Genomic DNA, 20,699 nt, shown 5'->3' with positions numbered 1-20,699 from the left:
CGTTCAGCGCCGCTGAACGTCCGACGTACACGTTTTCGCGTTTAAAACTTCGGTCTCGACCTCGCTACTATCGTTTACGTAAAAATATTCGAATTAAAACATTAATGTATCTGGCAACACGTCGGGTTTCTTCTAGCCGAAACCAAAACGTAGTTAGAATTGTTTTTAATTCCCCGCTTAGGAAAGATCGTAATATTAGTAAAGTTTAGTAAAGACTAGAATTTAAAAAGGAACAAATAATTTTTCCTTTAAGCGTTTTGTGTATTATCCCGCAGAGGGCGTCGTTGCGTGTTTCGGTTTTGGCGACGAAATGTGTTAGTAGTGTCTTCGGGAACGTGTTATAAAACTTTAAATGAATAGAACTGTTTATAATGGAAACGGCAGCAGCTTCCGTGTTGTCCAGGGCCGTCGATTACGACATAAAGAAGAGATATACCGAAGCTCTGGTCTGTTATCAAGAAGGAATTCAGATCATCTTAGACGAGCTGAAAGGCAAGTTTCGCATCAGTCATGTAAATGTAAACAGTAAATTTTAAATTTAATCATCATTGTCGTTAACATACCTAACACGTTAAATAATTGTTTCCGCCTGTTATTTTCAAATATGGTTATTTCACAATAGTGTTTACAGTTTTAAGAAAATAATTTACGCCAAAATTAAATCCGATTCAAATCGTCTCGTTATTGATTTGGATAAAACACGTGTTCGGAATGTCCACCCCATTTCCGAACCGTAATCCGGTGTTTGATGGCCACTATTGAAGTTTTTGCAGGAATGTCCAGCGGAATGACCCGCTCCTACTCTTCCGCGTGGGTTATTGGTGGGTTTATTTCTATAAGGTAGCCGCCCTCCAGGGGCAAATAGTTAATCGCGCGTCAGGAAAACCTAGGGTCGAATCGTATGTGAGTGGTGGCGGCAGGAGACGATGGTGACAAGTGTCTTACACAAAACCGTTTATTCTAACAACTATTTAACTCACATAATGCTAGCAAAACAAAGATCGTCGGCCAACGGTGAGATGCGAGACTTGAGGTGGCTCCGGAGCTTCCTGGGAGTGGATGTCCGTAGTTTAGGTGGAATTCTGGAGTTCCGGTAGAGGGTCGACGTTCTGGCACACTTTTCTCGACAAGTAGAGGATCCGCTGTTCTCGGAGAAGGCTTGAACGGACGGACAAAGGTATCGAGGTCTGTCCTGTGCCACTTGTCCAGAGGAGAACCGCCTTTCGACCTTGAGATCCGGGGGGTTTTTATAAGTTTTTCCCTCGAATCTCACCCTTTTGATTGGTCCTGTTCACCCTCTCCCTTACCCCGATTGGTCACTTCTTTGTTTCTATGCGAGACCCGAGACCAATCTGAGTCAGGAGAGGTTTTTGACAGAGCCTTTGAAGTCTGCGCTCGTATTTTACACAGATATGGCCATATGTTCCGGCAGCTAATTTCCCCCCCTTCGTTTCTCACTCCTGACACTTGTTTGTGAGCACCTGGACAAAGTTCCTTCCCTCTCGGTTGACACCCCCCTCGGTCGTTTCGAATCACAGAGTCGCATTTGGTTTAAGATAAGTTTTAAGAAAGTTCTTTCATGTCTGGTCTACATTACCAACACGTGTTCCTGACCCAATTTGACCTCTGATACTTCCCGATTTTGGAACTTTATAATTGTTCACAATTTCTACGCATTTTTGCGACCCTCGCATTTCAAATTACGGTGACCCCGTAGGAAAAATCTGGTGGGATTTGGCCAAGATATTTTGGTCTATGACTCCGAATGGACCCTAATTGGGATCGGGCCCTCTGCAATGCCACCAGTTGTGGAGTGTTTGTCGACTTTTTGAGCAAAGATTGATCATCCGGCTAAACGGCAACAGGCAAAACATTTTTATATTTTTCTCGCTTCAGCACAATGTTTTTCATTCTGAGATGCAGGTTGCAGCTGGGGGTGCAGGCTACATCACTTTCATTATTATTCATAATAATAATGTATTATGCCAACACTAAGGCAAAGATTGAGTCCACGTTTTCCCCCATTATTCAATCGCAGAATGTTCGAAGCACTCTAAAATCTTAATAACGACCGACTCGGTTGCGTGGTACTTAGAGACCCGTGGCCTCGAAGTGAGAGGTTGGTCCTCATGGGCTAGACCGGATGATGTCGACAACACCCTACTCTGCCGTAGGACGTCTCGAGGCAATTCGTACAAATGGGTCTTCGACTACAAATTCAACCTTAAATGTAGTTATCGGAGGATAATACCGTAAATAATTTTCATAGTTAAACGTGTATCCTTATATCAAGTATTGGTGCCATTTTGAAATTCCTCATGTTGCTAGAAATGGTTTGAGTTGGAGTTAATTTTGGTATAAAATTTCTGCTGCATAGTTTAAGAAAAACCATTATTTTTAAAACACTGTATATACAAATTTGCATCTTTGCATACTTCAAATCATTCTGTTATCATGATTTCCACTAAGGTATTTTAGCATAACTGATGCACTATAAAATTTCATTTCATCAATCAGTTGAAAGATGCCCACAAAAAAAAAAGCTGTTGACCATCTTAAAAATCATGGTCATTTTAAAGATTACTCAAACGTCAATCATCATTCAAATACACAGAATGACCAGAAGTTATTATTATTATACAGAGGGATCAGACCCCACCAATTATTATATCAAAGAAATCAAATTACACACTGACAAAAAGCATTTTGAATTGATTTTTTTTAATAATTAAAATATAACAACAATCATAATAATAAATTATTTATAATACTTGGGGCCGACCCCCATTAAATAGCAGGAGATATCAGATGTAATACACAATTGCTACTAGTTGTCACAGTACCGCCACCACCATTGATAAAATCTTCAATGGGTTTGCATATCTATAATTCCACTTATAGTTGGTTTCAAAATTATAAACACAACCCACTTTTTTCAATAACAAAAACATTAACAATTGTAATGTATTTATTATATTATTTACAACATCAATTTAAACATTTTCCGAAATTTTTAAAGCAATCTGACAATTACAAAAAAAAACCGATCACAGATTTTTAATTTTTCATTGTTTCAAATGTATAAACACACGTGCACAAAAAACAATTTGTGATGTTTCACAATTTTGTAGGTCCGCCATCTCGGAACCATAGGTAACATTAACCAATTTAATTAGTTCAAATACTCTATTGGGCATACATTTTACCAGTTTTTGAAGTTGTTGTTGTTTAATATTTTCCCAACAATCCATAATAGCTAATTTCAAGTTCATTTACAGTATTGTATTGTCTGTTTTGGCCATAAACAAGATGACTCGTAATGTCCCAAACATTCTCTGTCGGGTTCGTATCAAAGCACCGTGATGGCCAATCAATTACATTAATTTTTTTTTCAGAAAACCAATTTTTAGTGACTTTGATGTATGAATGACAGCATTATCCTGTTGGAATTGCCAGTTTTCTCCTCCAATAAGTGATCCAAAAGCTATTAAATTTTGATACAACAGTTCTCGATACTTTTCTGAATTCATTCTACCTTCTATAAATACAATGTCTGTTTTACCTCCCCATCCAAATCCTGCCCGTTATCACAGAGCCTCCCACTTTGCCGTCTGCTCATTCTGACTTTGTTCTTCCTCAAATCATGCCAGTAGCGACTAACCGTCAGTCTTTTCGGATGAAAAAAAAAAGTGGAATTTGGATGGACCTATTTGTTTCCACCCCTCTTTCCATGTCATCTTGTCTTTGGCCCACTTTAATCTAGTTGTTTTGTGCAATTGTGTTAATTTCGGTTTGGCAGCCATTTTTGTAAATTTGGCATTTTTATGATTATGCATACATCTCCATACAGTTGCTGGTGAAACTGCAGTTGGCAATGTTGATGCTGCTTTGCTTCTCTAACAGACAACTTGTTGACCGTCAGTAGCTGAAAAACCTTTCTTTCGTTTCTAAGTGTAAGGAGTTTAGACCTCCTATTTATTTCTACCATAATTTTCCCTGAGTTAACACATTTCTCATGGTATGTGTAGATTGATTTATAGCTGCCGAAATTTGTCTTAGAGATTGTCCTGATTCTTTTAGTTGGTAAATTTCATGTATTTCCAACTCTGTTAGTGTTTTTCCACGAGGCATCGTTTTAAATCACAAAAAGCTGTTTAAAATTAGCGCCACGTTTTTAATAATGAGTTATACTCCCAATAATTAATAAAAAAAATTATTATACTAATTTTATGCACCCGTGTTTATACTTTTGAAAAACTCAAAAATTGAAAATCTATGATAATTTTTTTTTGTAATCGTCAGATTGCTAAAAATTTCAGAAAACGTTTAAATTGTTGTTGTAAACGACATACTAATATAATAAATATATTACCATAGGAAATGGGTGTGTTTATAATTTTGAAATGCACTAGTTATTAATAAAAAAAAATATCTACAGAGCAGAGAGAATTAGGGGCTTTTTAAACACTCACTATGGGTTTGGCTAGGCCCACGACGGAAATCAGTGACGGAATCCGATGCATTCGGGTTGACAGACCCTTAAAAATTCTAACCATCCGATGAAAACCAAGGTTTGTCTTTATTGTCTCGACCGTATAACTTACGCACAGTTAGTTGTCTAGCACTTTTAGCGTTTAAGTGTGATTAGCTCAAATAACAGCAAAACTAGTGACACTGTTATAATAACAGTGGTTCTTGTATCTCAGATTAATGGTTCCATTCCTAGGGAGGAAAGTTTTTCATGTTCAGCTATCTAGTGATTTATTTTTTACTTAAACCAGTCAATAAAAATTAGTGTTCACAAGTGATTTTTTGTTAAAGAAACCAAAACTGGCAGAGTGCCATTGCACATCAATTTTAAATTTAATTTTGAGCCAAAGTTAAAGTCTGTTTACACAGAAATCACCATTTATTCACTTTCAATGTTTCGGAATACAAACTTTTGACGACCGACCCTTTCACTGTAGGCTACTTGGCCGTCAAAATTAAAAAACTTCCCTTAAAAACACAGAAAAACATCCAATTAAAAACACAAGTTTAAAAATTAAAACTGGTGATGCCACAGTCATCTTTTCTTCCAATCTCATACCATCCCCAAGTGGATGGAAAGATGTCTGTGACATCACCAGTTCCAATTTTTAAACTTGTGTTTTTAATTGGATGTTTTTTTTCCTGTGTTTTTAAGGAAGTAGCTTATAGCGAAACGTCAGTCATCAAAAGTTTGTATCATTACCCACGTAACAGTAAAACACTAAGCGCTAGCCAGTGGCATTGTCAAACTTGTGCTCAGTCCTCTAGTGCTTCATAATTTAAATAAAAGATTAGAAAAAACAAAAAAGCATGGATAAGTTAATGAAATAGTGACCTCAGATTTATTGATAAATAATTTCCAATTACCTATGCAGCATTCTGATTGAAATCAAAATTAGTTGGCTATGGCATTTTTCCTTCTCTGCATAAAGACAGGGCTTCACTGTCATTCCTAATGGATTTTGTGTTAAACTATGTCTGGATAATTTTGAACTAAAGTTCACTAATTAAAATTTAATTACAAAAGAGATTATGTAGATAAACATAGATTGGACTTATGGGCGTAATTAATAGCTTAGATAATTGAAAGTTTTTCAAGTACAATGAGTTAATGTGGAAAAAGGCTGTCTCGTATAATGCAAAAGCACGGTATTTATTCATTTATCAAATAAACTGGATTTGAAATTTTGGATACATGCATAAGCACTGGTCGTAGGTTCACATTTGCCGAATTAAAATTTCTTCAATGAAATTTATTTTGGGTCACTTATTACAAAATAAATTCTTAAAATTTCTAGTTCTCCTCTCAAGTACTGGGCTAAGATTTGTGAAAAGAACTATTGATATTTTTGCCTTTATTGACAAAATACTCTCGCACATTTCATCTCGGTTAATTGATACTAAGTCTTATTATAATAAAGCAGCGTGCTTTCTACTATAATGAAACTAGTCATTTTAAAATTAGCACAGTTCATTATAGGCCCTTTTTACCTTTGGGCCAAAATACATAGTTGTAACAGCTAACCCCAACTTGGTTGAATACTTCATGTATGACGTTCATTTCGACAATTTTTTTTTTTTTTTGAAGTATTCTAATCTTTAACTTTGATAAACCCTCAATTTGTTGACTAATAACAGATTTACTTTTTCTACAAAGACACCGAAAGATTCCACACATTTTTAGGGTTCCATTGTTAAAAATTTGAAGACGACTGATCTATGAGAAAATATTTATTTGTAGGTATGAAAGATGATAAAAAAAGAAATCACATGAGACAAAAAGTTACTGAATATATGGACAGAGCTGAAAAGATAAAGAAATTAGTTCAAGATGAAAAAGAAGGTAGAGTAAATGCTTGAAAATTTAATACGATTGCAATACTTTGACGCATTTTACTTCCAGCTGGAAAATATCATGAACAAATTCAGATTGCTGATAATTCTATCGGTAATGATTATGAGAAAATATTTGGCAGATTCCTGGATGAAAACCTCCTTTCAGTTGAGATAGATGATCCTTATATTAGAACGACACATCAGGTGAGTGAGCAATAAAGTTTAAAGTGAATTAAAGTCTTGTCTGTTTTATAAGTTTAAAAATTAATACCATTCTTCACTTCTTCAAAGGTAGATATATAACTTTTTACGATTTTGTGAGTTGCTAATAAAGAAGTGTAAAAATTTAAGGAAGATCGCTTTGACGACTGGAATAGATGAGGTATGTTCCGCTTAATTTTAAAATATAGCTATTCTGATGAATAAGAATTTTCTGTCTTCTCTAGCAAAATCATTCCTCTCAAGAGCAGAAATTTGAGAAAATATGTTTCAGTTTAAAAAAAAATAATGTTACTTTAAAAGTACATTATTCTGGGACATTACACGACAGAGAAATAAGGTAAGAAAATTTTAACTTAGCATTATTTCAACGAAAACTATACAAATAAATAAATTTCTGTAGGTTTGATAATGGATGGGTAATCAAAGTAGGAAGAGGTTTGGATTACTTCAAGCCAACAGAAAATAACTTTAGCATCGGATTCTGTGACCTCTCTCTTCGTCCTTGTCACGAAACAACAGTCGATATTTTTCATAAGAAATCATTGAAAGTTTAATTTATGTAATTTAAAATGTTCTGTCACATTTCATTATTGTAAATACATATAAATACTCACATGTAAAAACAAACTGAGTATTTTTATAAATAATTTAATCTGAAATTGTTACATCTTCACAAAAAATTTCATAACAGCAATAAAAATTCTTTTGCACAAAACAATGCATTCTTAAATAAATGTCAAAAGTATATGAACTATATAAAGTTACAATCGGAATAATATTTTTGTTCACAAATACAATTGCATCATGAAAAAATATAAATTTGTGACTATTTAAAAAAATGCTTAAGATTAAATTGATTATTAAAACAATATATATATATATAATGAAATGCAAATATTTTAACAAATTTGTTCCGAGTTCTCTATTTTTATGTGCCTTTTTATCCAAATTCCTTCTAAAAACGGGATGCATTCAAGGTATCGACTAGTTTTTGAGCAATGGCATTAATTTTAGACTATAAAGTGCATTCAAGGGGTGGTTGTTATTAGCTATTTTATATTGCAAAAGTGAGTTTTTAAACTACTAACAGCATTTCCAAACTACGGGAGAATGAGGTTGTTTAGCTGTTAAAATTTTAGAAATATTTTGAGTTTTATTTAACTAATTGGAGTTTGGAATGATAAAAATTCTTTGGCACAAATTATTAGGATGTAAATTTTGATATTCCAAACGGTAATTATAAATGAAAAAAAAAAAAAAAAAAAGGGATCCGAAAAGTTTAAGAAAATATTTGTATATGTACTTTTCAAATTCATTTGATAGCAAAATCAACAATGTACAATATTTTTTTCCCTTTAAATAACAAAGATTAAAATGCACTTCTCAAATGAATATACTTACGAACATTACAACTGTACACAATGTAGATATATCATGCATAGAATTTTTGAACAAAGGCACAAGGAAATATTCCTTCTCTCTTTGTATTATCAGAAACTAAATATCCTTTCAACCAATCACCGTTAATACATTCTGTAACGGTGATTTTATCTCCTTCCTCAAATCCTAACTCGTCATGGTTTTCACTGACAAATTGAAACTTTGCTACATACAGTCCACATACATTTTCTGTAGTTTGTTTCTAGAAAAAACAAAGTGTCAACAAATTGAAAATGTAGATCAAAACAATTGTAAACTGAGGTAAGAACAAAAAAAATTTCTAAAATCTCACCTGTTTAACAAATGAAATGGGAAATTGACCACGACGATTATTACATTCACCAAACAGCCAATCTTTATTAATTCTTGATAATACTCTTATTTCTTCTCCAACCTAAAACATTTAAGCATAAATTTTATTTCTCATTTAGAAAAAAATATGTTCAGTTAATTTTAAAGTTAATATCCATTTTTAAAACTTATGCATGGCTAACAAATGCCATAGAACAACATAAAATAAAACAAAGATATAGTTTTCAGTTTAAATGTAACTAAGGATTTCATAACTTTCTTTTCATTTAAAATCACATAGTGAAAGAAAAGTTCAAATACATCATTAACAAAATGCACATAATTTGTTGAATCTGTTTAATACTCAATGTATGCAATACTACAAATCTGTTCTTGTAACTTGAAAAAATTGAGTTATACATGTAAAATTCAAAAGGGGATAAGTCTCTAACAATGTTTTGAGAAAAAAAAGGAAAAACTATCTTGCACAATTTTAAATAGATTCAAGCTATGGATGAATAATTATTGTTTGTTCCTCTCAGAATATTTATTCATTAATTATTTTTGAGATTAAATCAATTTACTTTATGTACAGGGTGAAGGAAATGTCATTTATGTATCCTATTTTGAACCTCATCTAATTTCTTTAGACACTGACACAGGACTAAGGTTTTATTAATCCACAGTCATGATACAAAAGAAAAAAAATCAGCTCTGTTCTCTTTCACTGTCTCCCTTGATTGTCTTCCAACTTAGGAAGTGTAGGACCCATAAGACCACTAATTTTAGAATGTCTTAAAGCTTCCCATCAAAATGAAAAAAAGATATCTTGATAAGCATTAATCACATAAATTTGGATTCTTCTGTGCCTTTAAAACTTGAAAGAAGCACTAAGCCATCTATGAACTCCTTTACAACAATGGAATAATCTATTGCTTTTAACCATTAATATTGTTTAACACATACATACAGGCTTATTTGATCTAGACCAACGTTTCTCAACCACCAGTCCACAACTCTAATCTAACTGGTCCATGAAAACTTTAAAAATATATATTTAACCTGTCCTGCATTGTTCCCGAAAATTGTGTTGACTGCATCGACCTGCATGGGCGACCCTGAAAATTTTCGTGTCTGCATCAGAACGTTTTTGATACTAGATGTCGCTACGCATCATAATTTTTATATTAAAACAAACTTTTAAAATATAATTTTTTGTTTAAATATATTGAAAAATATAAAAACATTTTGTTTGTACAACATAAAAAATAATTTTTAATGACACAGTAAACAATTTATAAAAAAAAAATTTTGTTAGGCTTAACAACGACAAAAATTCAAGATGATGTCACAGGCAATGGAGAATTTCAACATCGGATAGGTTAAATAAGTTGTGAGAAAGGAAGACTGCACGTGTGTGTGTGTTGATTGATATGACACAGGGATAGATCGGTGTTTATCAAATTCAGGTAGCAATATCTATGTTGAAAAAGGATGAGTTATATATATTATATATATTTAGATAAATTTTTAATTCAATAGAAGCTGCGCCAACACGTTTACTTATAATTCTCATATCATGTGTTGATAATTGCTGAATTTTAACTGTCAGTGTCATTATTCTGTGTGAACCTTTGAATGCGTTTCAGTGAATTTCGTATGCGCATGTATTCCTGCTTTGTTTTTCTCTGATACTGAACATATATTTGTACTGTTATCTGTTACATTTAAACAATAAAATTTAATTAAAATATCATTAACAATAATTGTTAAAATGCCATTTTTTCCAGCCTTTGCATAATAATGAGTAAGAAGAAAGTACCAAAAACTCTGATTTTTTAAAAAAATCAAGTGCAGATAATATTACTTGTGCTAGTACTAGTAACAATCAAGAAACACGTTCACCTGAAACAAAACGAAATTGTACATTTGTATGTTACTATAATGTGGATTATTTAAAGTTTGGCTTTATTATTTGGCCAGAATCTGAAAATGTGCAAAAACCACAGTGTGTTGTATGTAAAGATGTTCTGTCAAATGAATGCATGAAACCAGCTAAACTTTTACATCATTTAAAATCTAAACATCCACAACTGGAAAACATGCCAATAACTTTTTTTGAACAAAAAAGTCTTGAATTAAAACAACAAATATCTTCTTTTAAAAAATGCTTTTCGGTTGAAAAACCAATTGTGAAAGCTTCTTATTTAGTAGCTTTACGACTTGCAAAATGCAAAAAGCCTTACTCAATTGCCAAGGATTTAGTAAAGCCATGCTTAATCGATGTGTGTTCAGAATTGCTAGGACCTGTAGCTGCTGATAAAATGAAAACTCTTTCTCTATCTAATGAAACAATTCAATGTAGAATTTCTGAATTATCGGCTGATGTAGAATATCAACTAATTCAAAAATTAAAAGAATCAATATTGTTTGCAATTCAAATGGACGAATCAACTGATGTGTCAAATAATGTCGTTCTTTTATGCTATGTCTGTTACACTGATTATGAAGTCAACGATGTAAAAGAATACTGTGGAATAAACAAATACAAGAAGACAACTATGATATGTTCCATTCTTTATCAGATTTTATTAATTCAGGAGATCTAGATATAAAATACATAAATCATATGGTCTGTGAACATCTGCAAGCAATTTCTTGTCCATTCAATGAATATTATCCATCTGAAGAAGATCGACGAATAGAAAATATGTGGATGATTATTAATCTGTTTATTGATCAGCAAACTAATAGATTGAACAATTTTGAACAGGAAAAACTAATCGAATTAAGTTCAGACTTGGAATTAAAAACATCGTTTGAATCAATGCCCATAACACAGTTTTGGATTAAAGTTAAAACTGAATATCCAGTTTTACATGAAAAAGCAGTTAAGGATGTTACTACCTTTTTCAACAATGTACTTATGTGAATCAACATTTCCAGCAATGGCAATGATAAAATCAAAACAACGAAATTGTTTGAGTGTTAATTCTGCCTTACGCCTTGCAGTTACCACTTTAAATCCAAGAATTGATGATCTTACTAGCAAAAAAGAAAAGCAGCAATCACATCGATTTGTATACTTATGTACTGGTAAATAAATAAATATTTATTGCTCAATGTAGTTTGCAGTCTTTTTTTACAACAGAGAATTTTTTAAAATTAAAAATATTATTTTCACCGGTCCTTGTAAAAAAAGCAGATATTTTCTGGTCCGCGATGAGTTTTGGGTTGAGAAACACGGATCTAGATTAAATGTCTATCACACCAGTGAATAAGATAAATAATTATTAAAGATTCTGTGAATGAATCTCATTCACTGGTGTGATAAGTCCATATGTGTATGTGTCTATTTGATCTAGTCCTGTACAACAATCATTCCTCTATGATTGAGGAACTCGCAAGCATTTTATACTGAGAGATGGAAAAGTGGCCTTTCTCCATGATTCAATGAAAACAGGTTTTTTTTTTTTTAAATTTCAGCCACAATTCCTTCACTTACAAAAGTTGTTGTACATCTGCTAATTGTATGCTTTTACAACAAGGATTTGCTTTCCTTGCAGTCCAGCATCTGCACATAAGAATATGTGCAGATGATATAAACTGAAATCAGCCCATTTTATGTGTTGTTCTGAAATTCCTATCATAGAGAAGATAAGACAAGCCTTGTACTGGAAAGTATAAGGCTAGTCTCAAATCTTCTACTAGTGGTCAAGGTTAACTGCAGATGAACAAGTACATTGCTTCTGTTTGGTCCACTACAGTGTCAACAAAGAGGTGAAGCTCATTCACTTTGGGTGAAACATTCTCTTTAATGTAGTTGGAGAGAAGTGCACACTCTGTTCAACCTTTTCTTTGTGATGTCTTAATGAGACACTCAAAATTCACTGTTACTTTTTAAGTTGTGAATGCTGAATACTATGAGCCACAGTTGCTGTAAATATTACTTGTACTGGAATATGCAGTAAATGTTTCAAAATGTAATAAGTCAAGAACAATCCATTTTGCTACTAAGGAAAAACACTAATTGCCATTTCCTGATAACTTTACAATACTACTAACCTGTTCTGCAGCTCATTCTGACAGTTCAAGGCAAAAAAAAAACTAAACCCAACATTACTTGCATTTCCTTAGTATGGTCACTTACATCATTTTGAATCTCACATATGCAATTGAATTTAATGACAGTACAGAATTTGATGACAAAATAAACAGGGTTATGAAAGCAAATTAGCTGTCTTATTAAACTGACAGCTGATTCTTATAATATTAATTAAGCAAATAGAGGAAAATATTTTGATAAAAGTTTGAAGAGTATTTTTATAAATAAATATGCATAAAAATTATATGAATATAGATTTTTTTAAATCAAGTTACATTTTTAATTATAGCTTTATTTTTACCTTGAAACTAAGATCACCTTCTTCTTCTCCATCAAACTGATAAAGAGCAGTTACTAAACAGACTGGAACATACAGAAAAATGTTGTATTGCACACACAATGTATTTAAATATGTTTAACAGAAAAATAAAAGGTATTTTTTAAGGATAAAAATATTTTTCACCTTTAGATTTTTCTTCAGAACATGAACTTCTTTTATTGCTGATTACTTCAACAAAACATGCTGGAAAAATTCCTCTTTGACCATTTATTGATCCTTTCCACCAATCATTACTTAATTTGCTTTCGAAATGTAAGATATCACCTTCCTTAAAACTAATTTCTTCAGTTGACTGGCCTTCAAAATCATAGAGGGCTTTTAGCATCTGATTCTTAGTTATAGGCACATTATCATCCTATTGATTACAGAAAATAATTATATAAATTATTTGAATAATGTTAAGCTAGAATAATCTTAAAGATTTGTATATAGAATAAGTTAACAAAAATATATAAAGCACTAAATTATTTAAATAATATTCTATTGAAAAGCATTCATTTTTATAATATTTAGTTTTTAAACTTAATAAATAATGAAGGGATAAAAACTGATTTGTTATATAGTAAAAGTTTTGACAAAAAGATATTTTCTGTAATAAAGTTACTCCATTTACTTCTGCTTATCATGCAGATGCATTACAAATCTGCACAGTAAGTAGAAGATACAGGGCTGAGTCCTAATATAGATAAACTTAATTTCTTTCCAGAAGAAAAAATTAATTTCAAATTATTAAGTTTAATAGCAATGTAGTTTAACTACCATCCTTTAGTCCAAATTACATAATACAGTATTTTTTGTAATTACTTAGCTATATTATACGGATTAAAATCACTTGTATGAATTGATTACTGTATGTCAAGTTTGGTTTTACATGTACTTATACAATATGAATTTTAAATTAATAACAATTACTGATAAGTAAATGAAATATTAAAATTGGAAGATATAATTGCATATTACATTATAGTTTGAAATGAGGTTTGAGTAATGAAAAAAAATTTTTACATATCAAATTATGCTATATGACTAAACCATTCATTAATGTCATCATTTTCAAGTAAGATATCTTTTTTGTTATTTGAATACAGAGAGGACATTTGTATAAACGAAAACTATAGCAATATTACTGTGTTAATAGCCAAAACAATATGCATAGAACCACCATTAAGCTTGGCATAAAGTTCATTTGTTTTTTATGGTTAATGATGCAAGCATTTTTCCTATGAACACTCTTGATGTCGAGACGTCGTGTTCATTAACACCGGTAATCATGTTGGAAGGTATTGTCCTATTGTATACTTTTCCTATAAAATACAAATAAATCAAACAGAACAAGACTAGAAAATGATTATATTGAGGTAAGTCATTTTTATCATTTTTTAATATCACTGATAATCAACATCTAGAGTCTTTGAATTTGATAATTATTTGAGGACTCAAAAATATGAGGATAATATAGAATCATTTTCTGATATATTATGACAGTGTTTTTCCTAAACTACACCAGAAAATCCATGGTGTGAATATAATACAGGAAATCCTCATTGGTTCGAAATTCAAAAGATAAAATAATTGAATTATCGAGTTTCAAATTATCCATGATTTACGTATTTCTGCAGAATATGTCAAATGCCACGTAACTGATGCAATTTATTAAGCAAATGGAATATCGCTACATATGCAGAATGCTAATTTCGTTAATAATTAATAACATAAATAAACTGCAGGTAAACAACATGTGTCTGGTGAGAACCTGCCAGATAGGTTTTATAAAAAGTAATGCAAAATTTCTCTGAATATAGCCCAAGTAGTAGTAGCCTAGAGCCCTACAAATATATCTGCTACCTGTAACCCCATCTTGCAATCCCAAAACAAATACATATTTTGTGTGATAAGGGAAAAAAGGGTAGTTTGTGGGTAATGTGACATTCAAAAATGTGTTACTGTAAAAGCAAAGCCATATTGACCAGATTGGAGTTCTCTTATAGTGTGGGAACACCGGGAGGTAGGACGGAGTCGTACCTCATTTTTTTTGGCGAACAGGTCGGCTAGACCCACCCCACTGTCGCGGATGGCTAAATTTTTATGATATCCCGACTTGTCAGGATTGGGTACGTAATGGTCAGGTCAAGTGGAGGAAGCGTGTGGGTTCGTTGATAAGGTTAAGGCGATATTCGAATAAACGGAACCATGGTGAAAACAAACAACGATTTATTTAGACAGACAAACAAAATACAGAGAATCGCTCTACTCTAGTGCGTCCGGTTCCTAACCATGGGGGGGGGAGTTTACAAATTTCGGGGTCATACCTCTTCCTAGGATGTATTGGCTGTAATCGTAGGAGTAATTGTATAGATAAGCAGGAGGATTGGTCGTTCTCTGGTCGTTGAGGTTGGCAGGAGGATCGGTCATGGCAGCTCGTCAGCGACGGGCTTCAGAGTCCTCGGGTTTTGGCCCTCGATTCAGATCAGACGGGACGTGCGTCTTATTCGGACCTTCAGCGACCCCGTTATCAGCCTTTTCTCCCCCTTATATACTACAGGTCATGTTATCTTTGATCACCAATTGCGATAGTTGGTGAATCGCTGATGATTCGATCTCTGTGACTAAGAGTTTGGATCCAGAGAGAAAGGAAGTGCTTTCCGGTGGCGGAAGGCTGAACATCCTTTTAATTTCGACCTTTTCTAGAATTTTCTACGAGGGGGTTTGAACAAAAAAAAAAGATTTTGGGCCAGGTTAAACCCGGTCCTCACATTATAATTGCCTAGAGCCCTACAAATATATCTGCTACCTGTAACCCCATCTTACAATCCCGAAACCAATACATATTTTGTGTGATAGGGGAAAAAAGGGTGGTAGTTCGTGGGTAATGTGACATCCAAAAATACACTGTGTATGTTACTGTAAAAGCAAAGCCATATTGACCAGATTGGAGTTCTCTTATAGTATAGAGGCACTTTTATTTAAATGAACGAGTTAATATATGCAATGCACAGTTCAGACAGTTTTTACTCCTTTAACTTTGAATTTCAAAGTAGCCATATTTTGAACTAACTAAATTCTTTAACATGTAAATCTCTATCTCCAGTCAAGATAAATACTAGAGTTACAAATTAATGACATTTTGAACTATTTGAATTCAAATTAACAAGGATTTCCTGTATATACTGTCATAATGATCCTGATTAGTTATATTAAAATAAACACCTAACATAAGATGCTTGATTATAGTACACTAGAAACAAAAACAGATCATGCAGCTTATTTAAGAACTGATCATTTCTATAAACATAAGTGTTTGTATAATTAGTGGTTCTAGCATTATGAAGTAATGCAGCATTAGACTGGCATTTAGATATTTTGATATATGTGTCATCTCCACTATCTAGAAAAGATTTAATTTCATGCATTTTAGTCTAAATTTTGAAACATGATAAAACAACATTCTTCCAAAATTATCCAATCACCATCTCAACTTGAGAAATGCATTATCTATTTTCTCTCTAAGTAATGCATCCCTCACTAGTTACATCAAATACTCTACAGTCTTTAAATCTATCTAAAACTATTAATGTCATTTATCACAACTGATTTCTATATGCAGGTTGAACTGTAAGTAGATCAAATGTTATTTGCTTACAAAATCTGTCAATTCTTAAATTAGAAAAGTTTTTGTCATACAACAATAATCCAAACTCCAAATCCATTTATTACATCAATGTTTTTGTTAAATAATCATAATTTTATATATAATTATCAATATTATGTCCTCCATCAGAATATAAGCATCTAAAAGTTCTAGATAATTCATTATTTCTATTAAGTGTTAAAGCTTTAAAATATTTGGAGTTAAATAATAATATATGGATCTATTCTAAGAATTTATTTTCAATCCAAACTAAAGTTTATTATAGCATATAAATATTGAAAACAATAAATCAAAGCTATTAAAATTGTCTTACAGTCTGGAATGTCTTTGGATCTTCTGTAATAGAATGAACGTAATTTTCATTTGCTTCTTCCTAAAATAATAAGTAATTATTTCAATTTTTAATGACTTTATAAATGAAATATTTTGAAACTATATAAATCATATCAATTAATATCAAAATCAATAATAATAATACTTAAACTTAACACAGTATAAAAAAAAGATTGAGAAAAAATAAAAACGCTTTATTTTAGAAACCAAAATAAATTTTTATTCAGTAATGCTTTTGTTCTTTTATATCATCATTATTAACCTTTGAAAATTATCAGATGCATTAGAACAAATACACCAGAGAAAGAAAAATTTTAAATTTGAAAAAGTTCAAATGTAGAGATGTTCTCTCTCTCGGTGTATTTGTTCTAATCCACTTGATAATTTTCACAGATGAAAATGATCTTATAAAAAAAAATGAAAAACATTAGTAAATAAAAATTTAATTTGGTTTCCAAAATTAAGCATTTTTTTTTTTTTTCACTCATTTAACAAAACTGCAGTAAAGAAATTTTGAGGAAAAATATCACATGAATTGAGTCAAATTTCATTTTTTTACTTTAAAATACTTAAATGTTATTACTTTTATTAATAAGAATTCTTTTCCACAGCACTTCCTTTTACAAAAAAAAAAAATACAAAGTTTCCTTTCTTGCTAATGATAATAGACTTGAAATTTATTCTTGTTCTCACTTGTTATATTTGATTTACCATATTTACGTATTTTTGTTTCTGAATTTCTCCAAAATGTAATAATTTACATACCTCAAGTAATATATCTCTAGGTGGTGGCGGTGGAGGAAATTCTGGTTCAGGAGGACACTCATTTATGTCTCCTGACTCATCATTACTATCAAAAGATCCAATAGTATTATATGATGATACATCTGAAAATGGTGAGGCACAGTGATCCCAAATAACTTCATTATTTGTAGAATGAAAATATGTTGTAGTTGTATGTACATCATTCCATTCATTATTCATTGCTTGATCAATTCTTGAATTCAGGTCTTTTTCTTGAAAATCACTAAAAAAAATTAGCATGATTATTGTATGGAGTAACATTTTATTTGAAAATTCAATCTTGTAATGTATATACTCACCTTACAGAATTTGTATTATATTTATTTTCTTGTTTAATCTGATGGTTACTTATAAGATCTGACTGAGATATTTGAAATTTATTTTTTGCAGTATTTGATGCAAAAACTGAATTTTGATGAAGTTCTCTATTATTAATGGTATTTTCTTTTCCCAAGTTTTCAAAAGTTCTTCGCGGTGCTGGAACTGGTTTCTTCTGATATATTTCTTCCAATTTTAAATTCATAGCTAGTGTATTTACACTTGAAACATATTTTTCACATTTTTCCATTCCATTCATAGGAATATTTTCTAAATTATTTCCCACTGGCAGAGAATTAGTTTTTTTGATATCTGATAATGAGAAGTTAAAATTTTCTAATAATGGATCATCCATATCAAGAAGAGATTTATTTTCTGATTTTAAGTTTTGGAATGAATTAAAATTTCCTCCAAATATCTTGCAAATATCTTCATTTGATGAAGAAGATTGTGTGGAAATAGGTGTATCAAAATCAATAAGAGCATTAGTATTTTGACTCTGATTTTCTAATGGATTTGGTGCTCGTTTTTTCATTGATCTCTGAGCTACTCTTGGTGGTCTGGAATTTTTAGTGTGATTCACTTGTAATGATTGTTTTGTATTTTTCTGTTTCATACCATTATCATCTCCAAAAAAAATTGCTAGATCATCTTGTAATACATTAGATTGAAATATATCCTGAAAATAAATAATTTTGCAGTAACTTTAAATTTGTTTTATTTTGATTAAATACATCAGTGATGCCCAAATTACAGCCCCCAAGCTAAATCTGGCTGATGACACATGCTAATCTAGCCACAAACATATCTGACAATTATAAATAATAAAAATAGGCCTACTTTGTGTATATAAGGAATATATAAAATATTTGTGTCTCGTCTACTTATGATTTATATTGGCCTAATTGGACAATTTGGCCTACTAATTAAAAAGTTTGAGCACTACTGATGTATGTATTTATAAAATTTTATAATTATTCTACATTTTCATCAAATACTAAACTAATACAAATATCACTGAAACTGACATCTAACTATTCATTAATTATTAGTTAATGTGAAATTTATTTCAAAACTGAATTATTGCTTTAATCTATTCTTTGGAAAACTTGCATATATATATATATTATAAAACTGATTAGTCAATTATTATAGTTACTCCATCTAGGTCACTATAAAACTTTTCTATTTTAAGACTAATAAACAAATACAAAACTCAAACTGTCACTATTACACTGATATTCCTGTAGTTTACATTAACAACAAACAAACATTTGAGGCTTTTTGCTACTAATTCATCCTATAATTCAACAATGTGTCAATACCAAAATACTAAATTCTGAAAAAATGATACTGCAGTTGATAAGTGTATTCTTTTTTAACATAAATAAAACAAAAAAATCACTTAAAACAGGAAGTTGCTTTAGATTTTCAGTTTATATATTCATGCTTCCATTAGAAATTAAATTTACAAATATGCCTTTAAAATTTTTATCATTTATTACAGTGTATTATTTATATTTCAATACTAAGTATAATTAGTTTGCTTAATTATTGCTAATTATTTTATGTAAAAAAAATATAGTTTTTTTATAATATGATTAAAATAATCAATTATAATGTATTAGGTTTCAGTAAAAATACATTGTTGTTACATAAAACAAGATTCTCTTTCATATTTCAAACTGTTAACTAATTATAAGTAAACCATTAGTTATTGATAAAATATTTACCTGTAATTTATTTACATTGCCTCCTCTATTTTCATTCTTATTAATTTTTGGTGGAGCTGAGAAATTTCAAATTAATTAGTACTTTTTATATTTCAATACAAAAATAATTATTCTTTAAATATTCACCTGGTCTTGGTGGTGGTAATTTCTTTTTCTTCATCTGTTGACCATCCAATTTTGGACGAATGATTGTTGGTTTTGCAGACACACCATTGAAAAAGGTAGTTTTCTAAAAAAATTTACAAAAAATAAACACATTCAATAAAATAAGCAGATTGTTTTGTCAAACTTTTACTTAAAAACAAGATTTAAATAATCTTATCTAAATTATATTAATAATTTGTATTTATGTATTATAAATCATTTCAAATGAACTGTAAACAAATAGTTTTCCAAAACTTTATTGTTGTATAAGATTATTAAAGTAAAACTTTAAATGATACACAAACAAATTAGGAACAAAAATAAATAATGCAAGATTATCAGAAATTAAAAGGTACACAAAATATTTTTATATCAAAAGGAAATAGACGTTATCAAATTGTGTAACACAAAGTAAATACAATAAGAAGATAAAAAGATAGAGATTATTATAACAATACAGTAATCATCTACAATTAAAGGCAGCAAATGTTCAATAAAAAGAAATTCTTGTGTCAGAGATTATATCTGATTGAACAGAAAGTTCTCGCACTTTTTGGAACTTTCTAGAATAACTTTTTTCTGGAACATTCTAGAATGTTCCATGGTAGTATATAAACAGGTCGGGATATGTGCTATAAGAAAATACCAAATCCAGTCCTCTCACTCTACTTTACCATGACCAACCAACATCCGCTAACCAAAGAGCAAGTTTGCCTCCTCCTCATTTATGACTATCGTTCCAACAAAAAAGCAGCCAATTCTCTCACTGACATCAATGCTGCATTAGGCCCGGACACTGTCACCAGATTAACTGCATAAAATTGGTACAAATACTTCAAAAGTGGAGATCCCTAACCCAAGAAGATCATGCTCTCTGTCTTCTAGAATTCTAAAGGAATCATAATGTTCGAGTTGCTGCCGCAAAATACAACCATCAACACAACTTTCTACTGT

The 20,699-nt window shown here is 31.1% G+C and overlaps 2 protein-coding genes across 3 annotated transcripts in view; one reads left to right on the top strand and one right to left on the bottom strand.

Moving 5' to 3' along the window:
- The first annotated feature begins 176 nt into the window (after positions 1-176).
- LOC136975561 (MIT domain-containing protein 1-like) lies at positions 177-7,215 on the top strand. The gene is made up of 6 exons (XM_067270643.1): positions 177-492; positions 6,272-6,373; positions 6,434-6,570; positions 6,662-6,748; positions 6,813-6,925; positions 6,989-7,215. Exons 1-6 carry the CDS (start codon positions 372-374, stop codon positions 7,140-7,142), a joined length of 714 nt encoding a protein of 237 aa, XP_067126744.1. The 5' UTR covers positions 177-371; the 3' UTR covers positions 7,143-7,215.
- Positions 7,216-7,220: 5 nt separating this feature from the next.
- Positions 7,221-20,699, bottom strand: part of LOC136975560 (uncharacterized protein B0303.7-like) — a 41,875-nt gene continuing 28,396 nt past the window's right edge. For both annotated transcript variants that reach the window (XM_067270642.1, XM_067270641.1), the window contains exons 5-13: positions 19,728-19,830; positions 19,602-19,657; positions 17,850-18,547; positions 17,512-17,773; positions 16,727-16,786; positions 12,888-13,119; positions 12,726-12,787; positions 8,321-8,422; positions 7,221-8,230 (exon numbers count right to left, since the gene is read on the bottom strand). In XM_067270642.1, the coding sequence (XP_067126743.1) occupies positions 8,021-8,230; positions 8,321-8,422; positions 12,726-12,787; positions 12,888-13,119; positions 16,727-16,786; positions 17,512-17,773; positions 17,850-18,547; positions 19,602-19,657; positions 19,728-19,830 (1,785 nt within the window). In that variant the 3' untranslated portion in view covers positions 7,221-8,020. The remainder of the gene's footprint in view (positions 8,231-8,320; positions 8,423-12,725; positions 12,788-12,887; positions 13,120-16,726; positions 16,787-17,511; positions 17,774-17,849; positions 18,548-19,601; positions 19,658-19,727; positions 19,831-20,699) is intronic.

Source organism: Centruroides vittatus, unplaced genomic scaffold (assembly GCF_030686945.1).
Source record: "Centruroides vittatus isolate TY-2023 unplaced genomic scaffold, ASM3068694v2 contig_375, whole genome shotgun sequence".
NCBI classification, from domain to species: domain Eukaryota; kingdom Metazoa; phylum Arthropoda; class Arachnida; order Scorpiones; family Buthidae; genus Centruroides; species Centruroides vittatus.
This window is presented reverse-complemented; position numbering and strand designations above follow the sequence as displayed.